Source organism: Eretmochelys imbricata, chromosome 2, assembly GCF_965152235.1.
Source record: "Eretmochelys imbricata isolate rEreImb1 chromosome 2, rEreImb1.hap1, whole genome shotgun sequence".
NCBI classification, from domain to species: Eukaryota; Metazoa; Chordata; order Testudines; family Cheloniidae; genus Eretmochelys; species Eretmochelys imbricata.
The window spans coordinates 194,667,157-194,684,260 of NC_135573.1; the positions used below are offsets into that span (position 1 = coordinate 194,667,157).

At 40.6% G+C, this 17,104-nt stretch overlaps 1 protein-coding gene across 7 annotated transcripts in view; it reads left to right on the forward strand.

Annotated features, from left to right (window-relative positions):
• Positions 1 to 17,104, forward strand: part of OSBPL10 (oxysterol binding protein like 10) — a 191,255-nt gene that overhangs the window by 62,872 nt on the left and 111,279 nt on the right. For all 7 annotated transcript variants that reach the window (XR_013345319.1, XR_013345320.1, XR_013345322.1 and 4 more), the window contains exon 4: positions 12,835 to 13,026. Coding sequence is in view for 2 of the 7 variants with exons in the window: in XM_077811234.1 (XP_077667360.1) it covers positions 12,835 to 13,026 (192 nt within the window). In the remaining 5 variants the exon portion in view is untranslated. The remainder of the gene's footprint in view (positions 1 to 12,834; positions 13,027 to 17,104) is intronic.

A 17,104-nucleotide genomic window follows, 5' to 3' on the forward strand; every position in this document is an offset into this window, starting at 1 on the left:
TATTTATTTATAGTGAAAACAAATACAGGTTTAGTAACAGAAAGAGATTCACAGATTCAAGTGAGTATTCAGAAAGGAAAGCTGCTTCCAAATAAAACAAAAGTGTAATACACTTCCAAAAGACTCATCATAACTTTGACAGGCTACGCTCCTTTGAGAGAGTTTCTCACCCTCAAAGTCCTTTTGCAGAGCTTGCTGATTTTTCAATCAAATCAGGATCCAGATTTTTCATGAACCACCTCCTTCCATATTACAGGGTGTTTGTCAGTGAAATGGATAATCAAAGGGGATTCTTGTAGTTCAGCAAACCTTTGAAATGTATCCTTTTGAAGAGTACCTACAGATAAGCATTTTAGCATTGAGAGGGAAGAAAACAAAGTAAGAAAGGATTCAGCTGTGGGTAGGAGAATGGACATAAGGAGGAAGGACAGTGTGGATACTAGTCTAATAGGTCATACTGGCTGTAGAATGACTGTGCTTAATCGGGTACGGAATGTGAGCAAGGCCAAACAGCAAAAATTAAGATGTTTGTACACCAATGCGAGGAGCCTAGATAACAAAATGGAGGAACTCGAGCTACTGGTGCAGGAAGTGAAACCAGATATTACAGGGATAACAGAAACATGGTGGAATAGTAGTCATGACTGAAGTATGGGTATTGAAGGGTATGTGCTGTTTAGGAAAGACAGAAATAAAGGTAAAGGTGGTGGAGTAGCATTGTATATCAATGATGAGGTAGAATGTAAAGAAATAAGAAGCGATGGAATGGATAAGACAGAGTCCGTCTGGGCAAAAATCACATTGGGGAAGAAAACTACTAGAGCCTCCCCTGTGATAGTGCTTGGGGTGTGCTATAGACCGCCGGGATCTGATATAGATATGGATAGAGCCCTCCTTAATGTTTTGAATGAAGTAAATACTAATGGAAACTGCGTGATCATGGGAGACTTTAACTTCCCAGATATAGACTGGAGGACGAGTGCTAGTAATAATAATAGGGCTCAGATTTTCCTAGATGCGATAGCTGATGGATTCCTTCATCAAGTAGTTTCTGAACCGACTAGAGGGGATGCCATTTTAGATTTGGTTTTGGTGAGTAGTGAGAACCTCATAGAAGAAATGGTTGTAGGGGACAATCTTGGTTCAAATGATCATGAGCTATTTCAGTTCAAACTGAACGGAAGGACAAACAAAAATAAATCTGCAACTAGGGTTTTTGATTTCAAAAGGGCTGACTTTCAAAAATTAAGGAAATTAGTTAGGGAAGTGGATTGGATTGAAGAATGTATGGATCTAAAGGTAGAGGAGGCCTGGGATTACTTTAAATCAAAGCTGCAGAAGCTATCGGAAGCCTGCATCCCAAGAAAGGGGAAAAATTCATAGGCAGGAGTTGTGGACTAAGCTGGATGAGCAAGCATCTCAGAGAGGTGATTAAGAAAAAGCAGAAAGCATAGAAGGAGTGGAAGATGGGAGGGATCAGCAAGGAAAGCTACCTTATTGAGGCCAGAACATGTGGGGATAAAGTGAGACAGGCTAAAAGTGAAGTAGAGTTGGACCTTGCAAAGGGAATTAAAACCAATAGTAAAAGGTTCTATAGCCATATAAATAAAAAGAAAACAAAGAAAGAAGAAGTGGGACCGCTAAACACTGAGGATGGAGTGGAGGTCAAGGATAATCTAGGCATGGCCCAATATCTAAACAAATACTTTGCCTCTAGCCTTTAATAAGGCTAAAAAGGATCTTAGGGATAATGGTAGCATGAGAAATGGGAATGAGGATATGGAGGTAGATATTACCATATCTGAGGTAGAAGCGAAACTCGAACAGCTTAATGGGACTAAACTGGGGGGCCCAGATAATCTTCATCCAAGAATATTAAAGGAATTGACACATGAAATTGCAAGCCCATTAGCAAGAATTTTTAATGAATCTGTAAACTCAGGGGTTGTACCATATGATTGGAGAATTGCTAACATAGTTCCTATTTTTAAGAAAGGGGAAAAACGTGATCTGGGTAACTACAGGCCTGTTAGTTTGACATCTGTAGTATGCAAGGTCTTGGAAAAAATAGTTAAGGACATTGAAGTCAGTGGTAAATGGGACAAAACACAACATGGTTTTACAAAAGGTAGATCGTGCCAAACGAACCTGATCTCCTTCTTTGAGAAAGTAACAGGTTTTTGAGAGAAAGGAAACGCAGTGGATCTAATTTACCTAGATTTCAGTAAGGCGTTTGATACCGTGCCACATGGGGAATTATTAGTTAAATTGGAAAAGGTGGATAAGGAAATGGTTAACAGGGAGACTACAGCAGGTCATACTGAAAGGTGAACTGTCAGGCTGGAGGGAGGTTACCAGTGGAGTTCCTCAGGGATCGGTTTTGGGACCAATCTTATTTAATCTTTTTATTACTGACCTCGGCACAAAAAGTGGGAGAGCACTAATAGTTTGCGGATGATACAAAGCTGGGAGGTATTGCCAATTTAGAGAGAGACCGGGATATCATACAGGAAGATCTGGATAACCTTGTAAACTGGAGTAATAGTAATAGGATGAAATTTAATAGTGCGAAGTGTAAGGTTATGCATTTAGGGATTAATAACAAGAATTTTAGTTATAAGCTGGGGACGCATCAATTAGAATTAATGGAGGAGGAGAAGGACCATAGGATGACTATGAGCCGCCAATGTGATATGGCTGTGAAAAAAGCTAATGCGGTCTTGGGATGCATTAGGCGAGGTATTTCCAGTTGAGATAAGGAGGTTTTAGTACCATTATACAAGGCACTGGTGATACCTCACCTGGAATACTGTGTGCAGTTCTGGTCTCCTATGTTTAAGAAGGCTGAATTCAAACTGGAACAGGTACAGAGAAGGGCTATTAGGATGATCTGAGGAATGGAAAACTTGTCTTATGAAAGGAGACTCAAGGAGTTTGGCTTGTTTAGCCTAACTAAAAGAAGGTTGAGGGGAGATATGATTGCTCTCTATAAATATATCAGAGGGATAATACCGGAGAGGGAGAGGAATTATTTAAGCTGAGTACCATTGTGGACACAAGAACAAATGGGTATAAACTGGTCATCGGGAAGTTCAGACTTGAAATTAGACAAAGGTTTCTAACCATCAGAGGGGTGAAGTTTTGGAATAGCCTTCCAAGGGAAGCAGTGGGGGCAAAAGGTCTATCTGGCTTTAAGATTAAACTTGATAAATTTATGGAGGAGATGGTATGATGGGGCAATATGATTTTGGCAATTAATTGATCTGTAAATATTCATGGTAAATAGGCCCAATGGCCTGTGATGGGATGTTAGACGGGGTGGGATCTGAGTTACTACAGAGAATTCTTTCCTGGGTATCTGGCTGGTGAATTTTGCCCATATGCTCAGAGTTCAGCTGATCGCCATATTTGGGGTCGGGAAGGAACTTTCCCCCAGGGCAGATTGGAAGAGGCCTTGGAGGTTTTTCGCCTTCCTCTGTAGCATGGGTCATGGGTCACTTGCTGGAGGATTCTCTGCTCCTTGAAGTCTTTAAACCATGATTCGAGGACTTCAATAGCTCAGATATAGGTGAGAGGTTTATCGCAAGAGTGGGTGGGTGAGATTCTGTGGCCTGCATTGTGCAGGAGGTCATACTAGATGATCATAATGGTCCCTTCTGACCTTAATATCTATGAATCTGTGATAAGACTCTCCTCCCATGCTGCTTGTTCCTGGGTGCTGGTGCCATGCTGCCGTTACATCTCCCTTGTTAACTTGTTTTTCCTGTTTACTTCACTTGCAAATGTAACTCCCATTGTATTTGGCTTTGCAGTGGTTAACTTACATTAGAGACAGAGATAGTTGAATAGCAGAAGACCTCTTTGCCCATTCTGCCTTGTTAGACTTTACAACATAATATGAGGAATATCTATAAGTCTTCTTACAGTGTTAATACATGTCTCGCTGGTTTTCATTTGATATCTCACATGATGCGCTTTATAGCGGGGGTTCTCAGACTTTTGTACTGGTGACTCCTTTCACACAGCAGGCCTCTGAGTGCGACCCCCCCCCTTATACATAAAAAACACTTTTAAATATATTTAACACCATTATAAATGCTTGAGGCAAAGCGGGGTTTGGGGTGGAGGCTGACAGCTCGAGACCCCCCATGTAATAACCTCCCAACCCCCTGAGGAGTCCTGACCCCCAGTTTGAGAACCCCTGCTTTATAGTGAAATACTGTGACAGCAATATATTAAGTGTAGTGCATTTCTCAGGCCTAGTAAGAGTTGCTGACACAGAGTAGTGAGCCACCAATGGGTCTCTGTTTCACAATCCCATAAATTAAAAACACAGAATAATACAAAAGGACTGCCTATAGATATAACCAACCCTCCTACAAGTTTAAGGAGACGGAACATACAGCAATAAATCAATGACCAAAATGTCTTTAAGAAATAGGTATTAAATTAGCTATCTATTTATTTTAATCATAGAATCAGAGAACTGGCAGGGACATCAAGAGGTCACCTAGTCTCGTCCCCTGCACTAATTGCAGGACTAAGTATTATCTAGACCATCCCTGACAGATGCTCATTCAAAATCTCCAGTGATGGAGATTCCACAAACTTCTTAGGCAATTTATTCCAGTGCTTAATTACCCTGACAGGAAGGTTTTTCTAATGTCTAACCTTAACTGCCCTTGCTGCAATTTAAGCTCATTGTTTCTTGTCCTCTCCTCAGTGGTTAAGGAGAACAATTTTTCTCCCTTCTCCTTGTAACAACCTTTTATGTACTTGAAAACTGTTATCGTGTCCCCCCTCAGCCTTCTCTTCTTCAGACTAAACCCAGTTTTTTCAATTTTCCCTCATAGGTCATGTTTTCTAGACTTTTAGTCATTTTTGTTGCTCTTCTCTGGACTTTCTCCAGTTTGTCCACATCTTTCCTGAAATGTGGCAGCCAGAACTGGGCACAATACTCCAGTTGAGGCGTAATCAGTGTGGAGTGGAGTGAAAGAAATACTTCTCGTGTCTGTCTTACAACACTCCTGCTAATACATCCCAAAATTATGTTTGCTTTTTTTACAACAGAGTTATAGTGTTGATTCATATTTAGCTTGTGATTCTCTGACCCCCAGATGCCTTTCTGAAGTACTCCTTCCTAGGCAGTCATTTCTCATTTTGTATGTGTGCAACTAATTGTTCCTTCCCAAGTGGAGTACTTTGCATTTGTCCATATTGAATTTCATCCTATTTACTTCAGACCATTTCTCCAGTTTGTCCAGATCATTTTGAATTAAAATCCTATCCTCCAAAGCTCTTGCAACCCCTCCCAGCTTGGTATCATCCGCAAACTTTATAAAAGTACTTTCTATGCCATTATCTCAATCACTGATGAAGATATTGAACAGAACCATATCCAAAAGTGATTCCTGCGGGACCCCACTCAATACGTCCTTCCCGCTTGACTTTGAACCACTGATAACTACTTTCTGGGAATGGTTTTCCAGCCAGGTATGCACCCACCTTTTAGTAGCTCCATCTAGGTGTATTTTCCTAGTTTGTTTATGAGAAGGTCATGTGAGACTGTATCAAAGCCTTGCTAAAGTCAAGATATATCACGTCTACTACTTTCTTTCCTATCCACAAGGCTTGTGAATGATAGTGCCAACTTAAAATCCATATTTCCTCTCTGTGCCTTGATCTGTTGGTAAAAAAGTGTGAATCAATCATAGGCATTGTATTTTAGTCTCTAGTTGTAGTAATTTGTACTGTGGTTCCATCAGAACCCCATATGGTAGGTAAGCAGAATAAGGCAAGGAAGAGTATTTAGATGGGGACATGTGGAAAATGTATGGTTTGGGTAATTTAATACATTACACTCTTCTCTAAAAAAGAACAGGAGTACTTGTTGCACCTTAGAGACTAAGAAATTTATTAGAGCATAAGCTTTTGTGGGCTACAGCCTGTTTCATTGGATGCATAGAATGGAACATATAGTAAGAAGATATATCTATACATACAGAGAAGGTGGAAGTTGCCATACAAACTGTAAGAGGCTAATTAATTAAGATGAGCTATTATCAGCAGGAGAAAAAAACTTCTGTAGTGATAATCAAGATGGCCCATTTAGACAGTTGACAAGACGGTGTGAGGATACTTAACGATGGGGAAATAGATTCAATCTGTGTAATGACCCAGCCACTCCCAGTCTTTATATGCCATCATGTGCCAGCAATGCCCCTCTGCCATGTACATTGGCCAAACTGGATAGTCTCTACGTAAAAGAATAAATGGACACAAATCTGACATCAGGAATCGTAACATTCAAAAACTGGTAGGAGAACACTTCAACCTCTCTGGCCACTCAGTAAAAGACTTAAGGGTGGCAATTTTGCAACAGAAAAGCTTCAAAAACAGACTCCAGTGAGAAACTGCTGAGCTTGAATTAATATGCAAACTAGATATTATTAACTTGGGTTTGAATAGAGACTGGGAGTGGCTGGGTCATTACACATATTGAATCTATTTCCCTATGTTAAGTGTCCTCATACCTTCTTGTCAACTGTCTAAATGGGCCATCTTGATTATCACTACAAAAGTTTTTTTTTCTCTTGCTGATAATAGCTCATCTTAACTAATTAGCCTCTCATACTTTGTATGGCAACTTCCACCTTGTGTGTGAGTGTGTGTGTGTGTGTTTATTATCTTCTTACTATATGTTCCATTTTATGCATCCAATGAAGTGGGCTGTAGCCCACGAAAGCTTATGCTCTAATAAATTTGTTAGTCTCTAAGGTGCCACAAGTACTCCTGTTCTTTTTGCGGATATAGACTAACATGGCTGCTACTCTGAAACCTACACTCTTCTCTGTGAGTCAATATAGAACCAGTGGTTGTAGGAGACAGGAAATGCTGTTCATATGAGATTGACATTGGATGTTTCACATATTTTAAGCTATGGAGGAAGCTTTTACTCATTATCTTGCCTAATTTGCAACTGAGCCAACTGTTGCTCAACTAAACCTCCCATGCCAGAGTTTCAAATGCAAGTGCTATTTTTCATTTTTCTTAAATTATTCCACAGTGCTACTGTGTGCTCTTGAACAGCTCTGATGTGCTACTCCAAAAATAGTTGTGTTTCAGTTGTGGATTAAGTGATTCTTGAATGTTTTTTATAGCACTTTGGGATCATTTGAAATGAGAAGCCCTATATCTATATACATTTAAAATTACTATTGCAATCTATTTCTTGCGGTGGTTGTCATTTTTGGTAGTAAACGTTGCTATTTCTTGAAAGCGTCAACACTTAAACTACATCTGTATGACATAAGCAGTTTGCAGTTCTCTAGAATTCTGGATGATGTGTGAGAAAATGTATCAAGTAATGTTGCAGTCTGCACAAAAAGACGCATTTTCTGTAATTAGTCCTGAAGTGACACAGTAATTGCCACAAGTGAATGAACTCTTAAAGTAAAATCAGTATGTATACTAGAACTTTTCTGTAACACCTACCCCTGGAAAGTTGAGGGGACAGTAAAATATTTATACTGGAGTCTTAAAGTAAGTAAGGATATAACTGATATTAACGATCTTCAGGCACATTGCAAGACTCATCTTTTTTTCCCAGACACTTGAAAATGGGAGGGAATTGTTTGAGGAGGGGGAGTTTGCAGTATGTTATCTTAAAATGCTGTACTTGGAACGTATTTTTAAGTTATGTCAAATAGGCACAAAGCATATGCATAGTACCTTTTTTTGAGTTTTGATTGATCTAAATATGTACCATAGGCACAGACAGTTCAGATAAACTCTGCTTTAGTCAAGTAAAAAAAATGTTCAGTCCATTTTTGTTAATTTGTTAATCTTTATCAGTGGTAGTCTTGATCTGATCTGACATTTTGACAAGTTTTCTCTTTTGTTTGGTGAAATCTTATAGGTTACTAAAATTTTATCTTCAGTAATCCCCAAAAGGAATAACACAAGTAAGATGATTATTAGAGCATAACTATATAAAAGATAAATTAGATGCAGTAACTATTTCATAAAACTGAATAATAAATGCCATTTTATTTTTATACTATTCTTGATCACACTTCACTTCAAAGTGCTTCTGCAGAGAACTAAAAAAAAATTCTTTAATCTTGTCATGTGCGTAGGTACTTGGTTTTGGATAAATAACCACTTACTTTGGAATAACTCTGGTATGTTAGAACTTCTCATAGGGCTGAATTTACTATAAACAAATAAAGGTATGGTATTTTTGTGAACTGTAGTCTGTTTTAATAAAGAGAGAACATCTGATAAACTAATCAAAACACACCCTGTTATTGAATGTTCAAAGCTGTCCTAAATCCAGCTCTAAATCTGAGCTTTGTTCAGGACGAGGTGGTGGAGCAGAGGAGCTGATCTCAGATTGGACGGAAGGTGGGAGGAGGAAGAACAGGGGTTGAGGCAATGACTGCAGAGATAGTAAGGACAGACTGAGTGAGCTGCTCCTTCCCTCAGTTGCTTGCCATCCTGTAGAGTATGTAGGCACAGCATTTTGGAGTGAGATTGCCAGTTTGGGTCCACAGGCTTGGGCTTGCGGGACTCAGGCGAGTGCGTTCACAGTAGCTGTGTAGAAGGTGCTGGAAGTTCCGGTTTGGGCTAGAGTTCAGGTTCTGAAGCGTACGGAGAGAGGTGGGCTTCAGATCTTATTCTGAAAAATATCCCATTACCAGGATTCTCCCTTCCCCTGTTTATTATTGGATACATTATTTTGGTAGTCAAATTTTAAAAGAAAAAATCTATATTGTATGTTTATCATGCCGGAAGTATGTGATGTTCTGATGTACTTAGGCACAGCCTATTTCAATAAGTCTTATAATAAGAGGGGAGGGTCAAGTCATCAGAGGTAAAGAATCTAGATTCTCCAGTGCTGTAAATATCTTCAGTTGTAATTGTATCTAAACAATACCATATAACCAAAGATAACTTAAAAACAATAAGCCTCTCATTTTAGTCCAAGTCCTGTTTAACACAAATGGATAACACCAGCAATGATGGTTAGTTTAATGGATGGCTGATGCTTATAATTGCAGTTAGTCATGGTAGCAAACCCCTGCACTCAGCCATGTTTGCAGGATCAGATCATAACTTCTGAAGTGTGTTTGTGTGTGAAGGGGATATACATTAAACCAGATCTGTGCACTCTGTGTTTTGTTACTGTGACTACTCTCTATGCAGTGTATGTTCTGCATGTGTAGGGCTTATAGAATCAGGTTCTGACATACCAGATGTCTCAATCTTTTGGCCGAGTGTAGAGGTAATTGCTTTCCTAAAACATGTAACGAAGTTCCCTCCTTGCCCCTTTTATATGTGTTGGTAAAGTGCATTATCTGGAGTTGATGAAATGTACTATTACCATGTCTATTATACACAATGTCTGACTTTAATCCAAATGCTAATTATAAATTAAGTTTGTCAGTTTTAGATTGTCAAAGTCAGATTCAGGACTCACATAATTTGTCAGAACACTCTGTTTATTAGCAAAGCGCTTTGCCAATGCACCCAGATATCTGAGCCCCCCTCTGAGACTCAAGCTAACTTATTTATACAAATAAGCCAAAGGCAATTTAACATAAGAGACAAAAGGAAGCAGAAACTGACAAATATACATACATATCTTATTTGCATACTAATGTTTACCAATCTCCTAGCTCAGTAGGAGCTCTAAGTTAATTAGTTTGAGGACCCATTGTCTCACACTCCTTAAGGTTTCTCTTCCTGACAACTATATTTCAACAAACCCTTCAAGTAGCATTTCTTTAATGAATTATAATTTCAGTATAATTCATTCTACTTTCACAAGATCTAATACCTTTTAATGAAAGTGACAGGCATTATACATGATTGCAGTGCCATTAACTAGCCTTTAAGGGATAAAAAGAAGAAGGCTTTCAGGTGCTATTTACTGGCCATATTACAATATACTGTTTCAAATTTGAGGCCATTCTGAGTATATAGGTGCTACTGGTGAAAATAAGACTTCCTCTTCCATTCACTTATTATAATAATTCTCTTTGCAACTATGAAAGCTCATCTACCTGTTCTTTGCAAGTATGAATATATTGAGCTTGTAGGTAGAAATAGTGGGATCATACCTGTATTTCACTCAAAATATTACATCTATGCCATCCTCAATTTTTTATTAAAATGTTATTGTCAGTGTACAATACGTGCCATTTTGTCTGACGCTAAAATAAACTCGAAACAAAAGATGTATGCATATAACAAGAATATAATAAAACAGAAGAAAGAAGCTTAGCAAGCACATTACATAGATCTAAGTGTGGAAATTAAATCACCAACAGCATTTTTCAAACATGGACAAAATAGCCTTGGCTGTGATGGACCACATATAGATAACACGCTAAAGTGTCTATCATTGTGATATCTGCAATGATTACATTATCTGTGTTCTGGTACATCTGTGTGCCTGACTGAAACTGCAGTCCTTAAGGCTTTCTCTAGTACAAAATAACTGAGTGATGCAGTGAACAAACCATGGAGTAGCAACCCTATTAAAAGATCAGATATGTGAACAATTGAACCTCATGCGGGGGGGAAAACTCAGACTATTATTAATAGCAGAGGAGACTGTTAACTGCTGACAGTGGGAGGAAGGGGCGGGCACAATTTAAAGGTTCTGGTGTTATGCAGAGAGGTTCAGGGCAGTTACTCGAGACAAAAGAGTTTTGATTTCTAGAGCTACTTCTAATGTCTCATGACACTATGTAATAGCAGGTAGAGACTGTTCTAAAAGCGAGCTCCACGTGAAGAGGCTCTGGATTGCACTGGTGTTTTATATCAATTTGAACAACAGATATTTGCAAAACAATCCTTTTGATATAATTTTTAAAGCTCTTGTGATAGTATAAGCACCCAATAATTATGTCAGGAATCAGTTCTAATTTAACTTTATAAAATTATTTTCCCTCTCCATTTGAATCTGCTCTCTCTTCTGTGTTTACAAGGAGACATTGGCATCACAAGTACCAGAAATCTCATGCTAACTCTACTGGTGGCTATGATGTCTCTTCTGACATCTGACTCTTCTGGTATCTGTAGTATCACAGAATGATAAATATGGGGTATTATTAGCAAACCTGTAAAAACAGATTTCATGGCAGGAGGATAGTGGTTTGAAAGAATTTTTGGAAAGTAAATTAAAACAGATTTCTGTGCTCAATCTCCTGTGCCCAGCCCAGTTAGCAGACGGTCAAGTCACGTTTCTTGGCTTGCCTACCATTCCCTTTTCTCTTTACAGTTCATTTTTAACTAGAGATGGACCCAAAACTAGGACACAGAATCCAAACCACTCAGAAACATGAGGAAGATCAGATCTAAGTTCAGATTTCACCTTCATAGCTTGTTTATTTTCATGATGGGCCAGTTCAGAATTCTGAATCCCAGCACTCTTATGAAGTGGCTTGGGTTTGGATCTGAAGTCGAGGAACTTGAATTTGAATGGAAGCTTCACAACTCACCCACTTTTGCTATTAACATTACAAAGTTTAATAGTGTGACTTTCCAGTTCTTAATTATGATTTAGTATAATATGTTCTGACATTAAGGCCCCAATCAAGCAAACTCTTAAGCTTATGCTCAGTTATAAGCATGTGAGTAGACCCATTGAAATTAATGGAACTGGTCAAGTGCTTGGACTTAAGCACGTGTAAGTACTTTGCTGGATTTGGGCCTTTAGAAAAAATGAAATAAAATATCATTGTCGCAGTTTCAGGGGAACTACGCTTGTGTTGCCCTGGGCTCTCCACCCACCCCACCCCCAGTGCCCCTGGTCTGCGCTGCCTTCCCCCTCCGCCCATTGCCTCCCTCTCCCCATTGCCCCGAGCTCCCTTTGCAGCCTCACAGGCATCTCAGCCGGTTCCACCACTGAGCCTGCTACCAGCCTGATCTTGCTTCCCGGCTCCAGGTGCCATCTAGCAGGACTCAGCAGAAGTGCACGGTGTCGGTGACTTTCCCAGGCAGGTCGCTCTCAGCTGCGCTCAGCCTGACTCCCACCCTGGCAGAAATCTGGGGGGACATGCGGCCCCGTATTCTCTTCCAACCCCCCCCCCCCCACGTCACCTGTGATTAATAGAGCAAGAGCTGGAGAGTGATCAGACTATAGACACTCCTGAAAACCCACTTACCAACTTTTCTGTCCCTCCTCTCTGCTCCTGTCCTCATCCACTCCCCAAAATATGTCTTGACACTTACAAATCACACTTCTGCTTCAAATTTTAATTTAACCTGGAGTATGGGCCTTACGATGGCTGCTGCTTTGAAAATTATGCAAAGGAAGCATCAAACTATTTCAGAAACTAATCAGGGGAAAGCACTAACTTTAACTAAATACCTTTTTGTATAATCAGCAAGCATGCCTCATGAATTACAGGTCAGTGACTTCATAAAATTTAGTTGTATCAGTGTAATTGAGATTCTTTTGTGCTTAGGAAAGGAGATTATTTACCCTATTTAAAAGGTTTGTGTGTTTGGCTACAAAGATACTTTGAGCATATTAATATATAGCAATGTTTGGAAATCACTTGCCAGAGCTAGGGAAGCCTACTTCAGAAATCTCAACAAACCAGGTACATAGTAAGCAACTTCTGCACTATCAGGGCTGATCCTTTCCATAATTTCACCATACCTGTTATCAGCATTTTTTGTCATCAATAAGACTTGAGTGCCTATAGTTCTCCAGGTTCAGTTTTATAATGAGAAGAGTGCAGCCTTAGAGTTTTTGGTCATACGTTATTTACTCATGTATCTTAATTCTTCGTTTTAACAATCTGTTGCTTATTCTAGAACACTCCCTCCTCACGAAACAGAAGCCTGTCTTTGCTTCCTTCTGGGATGAGTAATTCTGCATCTCCTAGTAGTCAAAAACATCAGGGTCAAAGTGGACCGACTGTTGTCACCGTCACACATCACAAATCGCCTGCAGCAGCCCGGAGAGCCAAGAGTCAATATACTGGTCAGCTCCATGAAGTCAAAGAGGTAGGAGTTATGTGATGTGTCCTTGTTGGTGTGAGAGCTCCAAATATCCTCTTTTTCTTATGACTTTAAATACATATGCTCTCTTGGAAGAATTTTTGATGGTTTAAATAGAATTAACTTCATTTTTATCCTGTAGCATAGTAAAAATGGATATGCATCCCAACTTAATGCATATTTGTATAGTTTTAAATTAAATCTCTACAAATAGAGTATCTTTTACCCTTTTGTTGTTAAAGATAGGATTTTGATCAACTAATTGCATAACTACTAGGAATTTTAGCCAATTAAACAGTACTCCAATTATACGCTTAAGAACTGAGTAGACTTTCACTGATTTGTAGTGAGTAGGAGACCCATTGAGGATTACTGAATTTTTCAAATTTGCAAGTAAGCTAACACCCAATAAAAAGGGTACTAAATTGACGGTTTGTTTATTTTAACAAGTTATTTAATTTGATAACATAATAGATCAATAAATGCATTATCTATTTTGTAACATTAATAAAGTCAGTGATACAAGACCTCCATACATATGTAGTGTTTACAAACTGGTAACATTTAGTCTTTTGCTAAATGTTAGAAACTCCTATTTTTGTGTGTGAGAATATAGGGCTTTTGAGTTGAAGTGAGATTTGGAAAGGTTTTACTATATTTCACAAAGTAATTTTATTTTAAAGAGATGGTGTCATGAGGAACAAAGGTAAACTTGATTTTCATGCTGCCATGTGCATCCCTTCTATTCACTTGAGCAAAATATAGCTATTAGCCCACAGGTATTCTGCTTTTTCCTTGATATAAACCATGTCAGGTTATAATTTAGCAAGGATTACATGAGCATTTTCACTCTCTCTGGTCAGGTGAAAACTGAAATAGTTGCTCAGAAACTTCTGATGTAGCTGAACCAAAGACCAGAATCCTATCTTTAAAAAAAAAACAACAAAAAAACAAAAACCAAAAAAACCCTCTGACAAATAGTTTTCAATAATCTGTAAAATGTACAGAAAGATACATTTTTCCTGTCTGTAGTCAACATGCTTAAGATTTTCCAAAATAGTTGTGTATATTTCATTATAAAACATTACTAATTATGAGTGCTTATGAAAGGAGTCCAACTGCTTGAAAAGTCTCCATGTTGTAATTTAATTGGAAGGGAGCCCATTCTAATACCTGATCATGCAAAGTTTTACAGACTGTTGCCCCCCGAATAGTCCCATTGACTTCAAGTCCATTTTAAGTAATTGATGTTAAGTCTTTGCAGAATTGGGGCCGTAGGCTGCAAAAATCACCTGTCAAGGTTACCCAGTTTACAATTTGGAGGGGAAAGGGGTTTCCTTTTGTTTCTGGAGTATCATTTGTTTTGTCATGAAGAGTCAAAGAAACCATCTCACATTAAGAAAAAGAGTTGAACAAACCCCTTTTTACCATGTTCACTTCCTGTTTTCCAGGATTACGTTATTGTTGCACACTCCCATAGAATATACCTGTATGTTTCCTCTTCTGATTTATATATGCAACATTTGTTGTTCTTCATTTAATTTTTATTTAGGAGCCCGGTATGTATAGAAAAGGATCAATTGTAATCTTGGAACTCACATGCTTTCTACCATATCTTAATCTTCTGGTGTTAGATATAGTGTTATGATAGTATCCAGTACTAAATCAAATCTTTTTTGCCTCTTGAAGGAAATGACCATACCACACCTTTAAATGGGAGGGAACTTGGCTGGCTGGCTGAATGAATGGAACTGTGCTTTATGGCTGTGTGGGGGGAGGAGGGGAGAGGTCAAACTGCTGCAAAAGGGGACAAGGGGCCAGCATGGCAACGCTAGCTCATCCCCTGGGAACTGGATGGGCGGAAGGGTTTAAAATGGGCTGCCCCATGCGGTGAAGCCCCCTTTTACACAGATCAGGCTGAGGCAGCACCCACCCTCCCTCCTCTTTAGATGGTGAAATACCAGGTTTGGTCAAGACCTTCTGTGGGCATTGCGCTAGCCTCCCTTTTTTTGCAGGGTGGGGAGGGGAGCTGGGAAGGAATTTTTCCCTCACCACCAGATTGATCTAGGTGGAGTTGGGAGGTTTTTGCCTTACCCACAGCGGGCTGGGGGTGGGCTTTATTGATGTGAGGCATGAAGGGAGTTAGGCAATGATGCCACAACTCATTCAGTAAGTGTGGGGTGGCTGTCCAGTGCAGGAACTGCCCAGGGAAGGTACAGCGACCAGATAAATGGCTTGAACAAGGACTTAAAGGAGGTGTTTGTTAAAAGAACGGAACAGGGGATGGGAGAGCTGGGGTTCCTATTGATGGTGCAGCAGGGAGCCAACCCTCCTTTCTTATAGCCCACTGTAGCCCTCTTACGTGGGGGGCGGGTGGCTGGTAAGGTCCCAGCAATGGGTTGGCTGGGGGACCTGGATGGAAAAAGAAGGGGGGCTGGTGGAACCCCCACCAGTAGTTATTGAATGAAGATGGGGTTACCTGCGCTGTGTACACTTATCTGCTGGGTAGTCCCAGACATCTAATAATAAAGTTGCGGCTTGATTAAAACCGTATGACTGTCTCCTTATAGTTGGACAGTCTGATTTTTCTCCTGAATGGAAGTTTAGAAGTCTAATCTTTCAAAAGTTTGTGATTTTTTTTATAAATAAGATGTAGGGTTGCCAGGTGTTCATTTTCCACTGGAATGCCTGGTCGAAAAGGGACCCTGGCAGCTCTGGTCAGCACTGCTGATCGGGCCGTTAAAAGTTCGGTCGATGGTGCTGCAGGGCTAAGGCAGGCTAGTCCCTATCTGTCCTGGCACCGCGCTGCGCCCCGGAAGCAGCCAGCAGATCCGGCTCCTAGCCGGGGGCGCCATTATGTTCTGCGCTCTGCCCCCGCTCTGAGGGCTCCGCACTCCCAACTGGCTGGGAACTGTGGCCAGTGGGAGCTGTGGGGACAGTGCCTGCGGGTGAGAGCAGCGCACGGAGCCTCCTGGCTCCCCTGTCTAGGAGCTGGACCTGCTGCTGGCTGCTTCTGGGGTGCAGCGTGGAGCCAGGACAGGCAGGGAGCCTGCTTTAGCCCTGCTGTGCCACTGACCGGGAGCCGCCCTAGGTAAGCCCGCACCCCAACCCCCTGCCCCAGCCCTGAGCCCCCACCAAACCCGGAGTCCCTTCCTACACTCCAAACCCCTCATCCCTGGCCCCACCCCAGAGCCTGCACCTCCAGCTGGAGCCCTCAGTCCCCTACATTCCAATCTTCTGCCCCAGCTCAGAGCCCCTTCCCACACCTTGAACCCCTCCCTCATCCCTGGCCCCACCCCAGAGCTTGCACTCCCAGCCCAGAGCCCGTACCCCCTCCTGCACCTCAACCTCCTGCCTCAACCTGCAGCCCCCTCCCACATTTCAAATCCCTCAGCCCCAGCCTGCAGCCCCTTCTGCACCCCAAACTCCTCATCTCCAGCCCCACCCCAGATCCCACACCCCCAGTTAGAGCCGTCACCCCCTCCCACACTCCAACCTTCTGCCCCAGCCCAGTGAAACTGAGTGAGGGTGGGGGAGAGTGAGCCACTGAGGGAGGGACCTCGGAGAAGGGGTGGGGCTAGGGTGTTTGGTTTTGTGCGATTAGAAAGTTGGCAACCCTAATAAGTTGCATAGAAAAATTTGAAATATGTCTTTCCATATCAGTTACTTTTTCAAATATTTTTAAGTAAAATAAAGATTTGAAACTGAGACAGGACCTGTATTTCATTTATGGGATGCCAAAAGATTCAAATAAATGTATTCTCTTTTGAATCTATTCCTTCAACATGTAAGTGTTTGTTTATTTTAACAGTAGGGAAATCTAGTTTGGTGCAATCTTGTGGTAGCAATGCTTGAATTGCAATTTTTTTAACTGGTATTTCACGTACAGTAGATCTTAAGTGTACAACAGTCTTCTGACAGTATTCATTATTGTGGGGAGTTGATGATCAGGTATAAAGTTGTTGGTCAATTACATTCTCTCTCAGCGTATTCAGAATAGTGTTTCAGCTGATCCGGATAAAAGGTCATTGGAGTGACTAGTGTTGAATAAAGAAAACAAACATGAAAATTGTTGTAATTACTT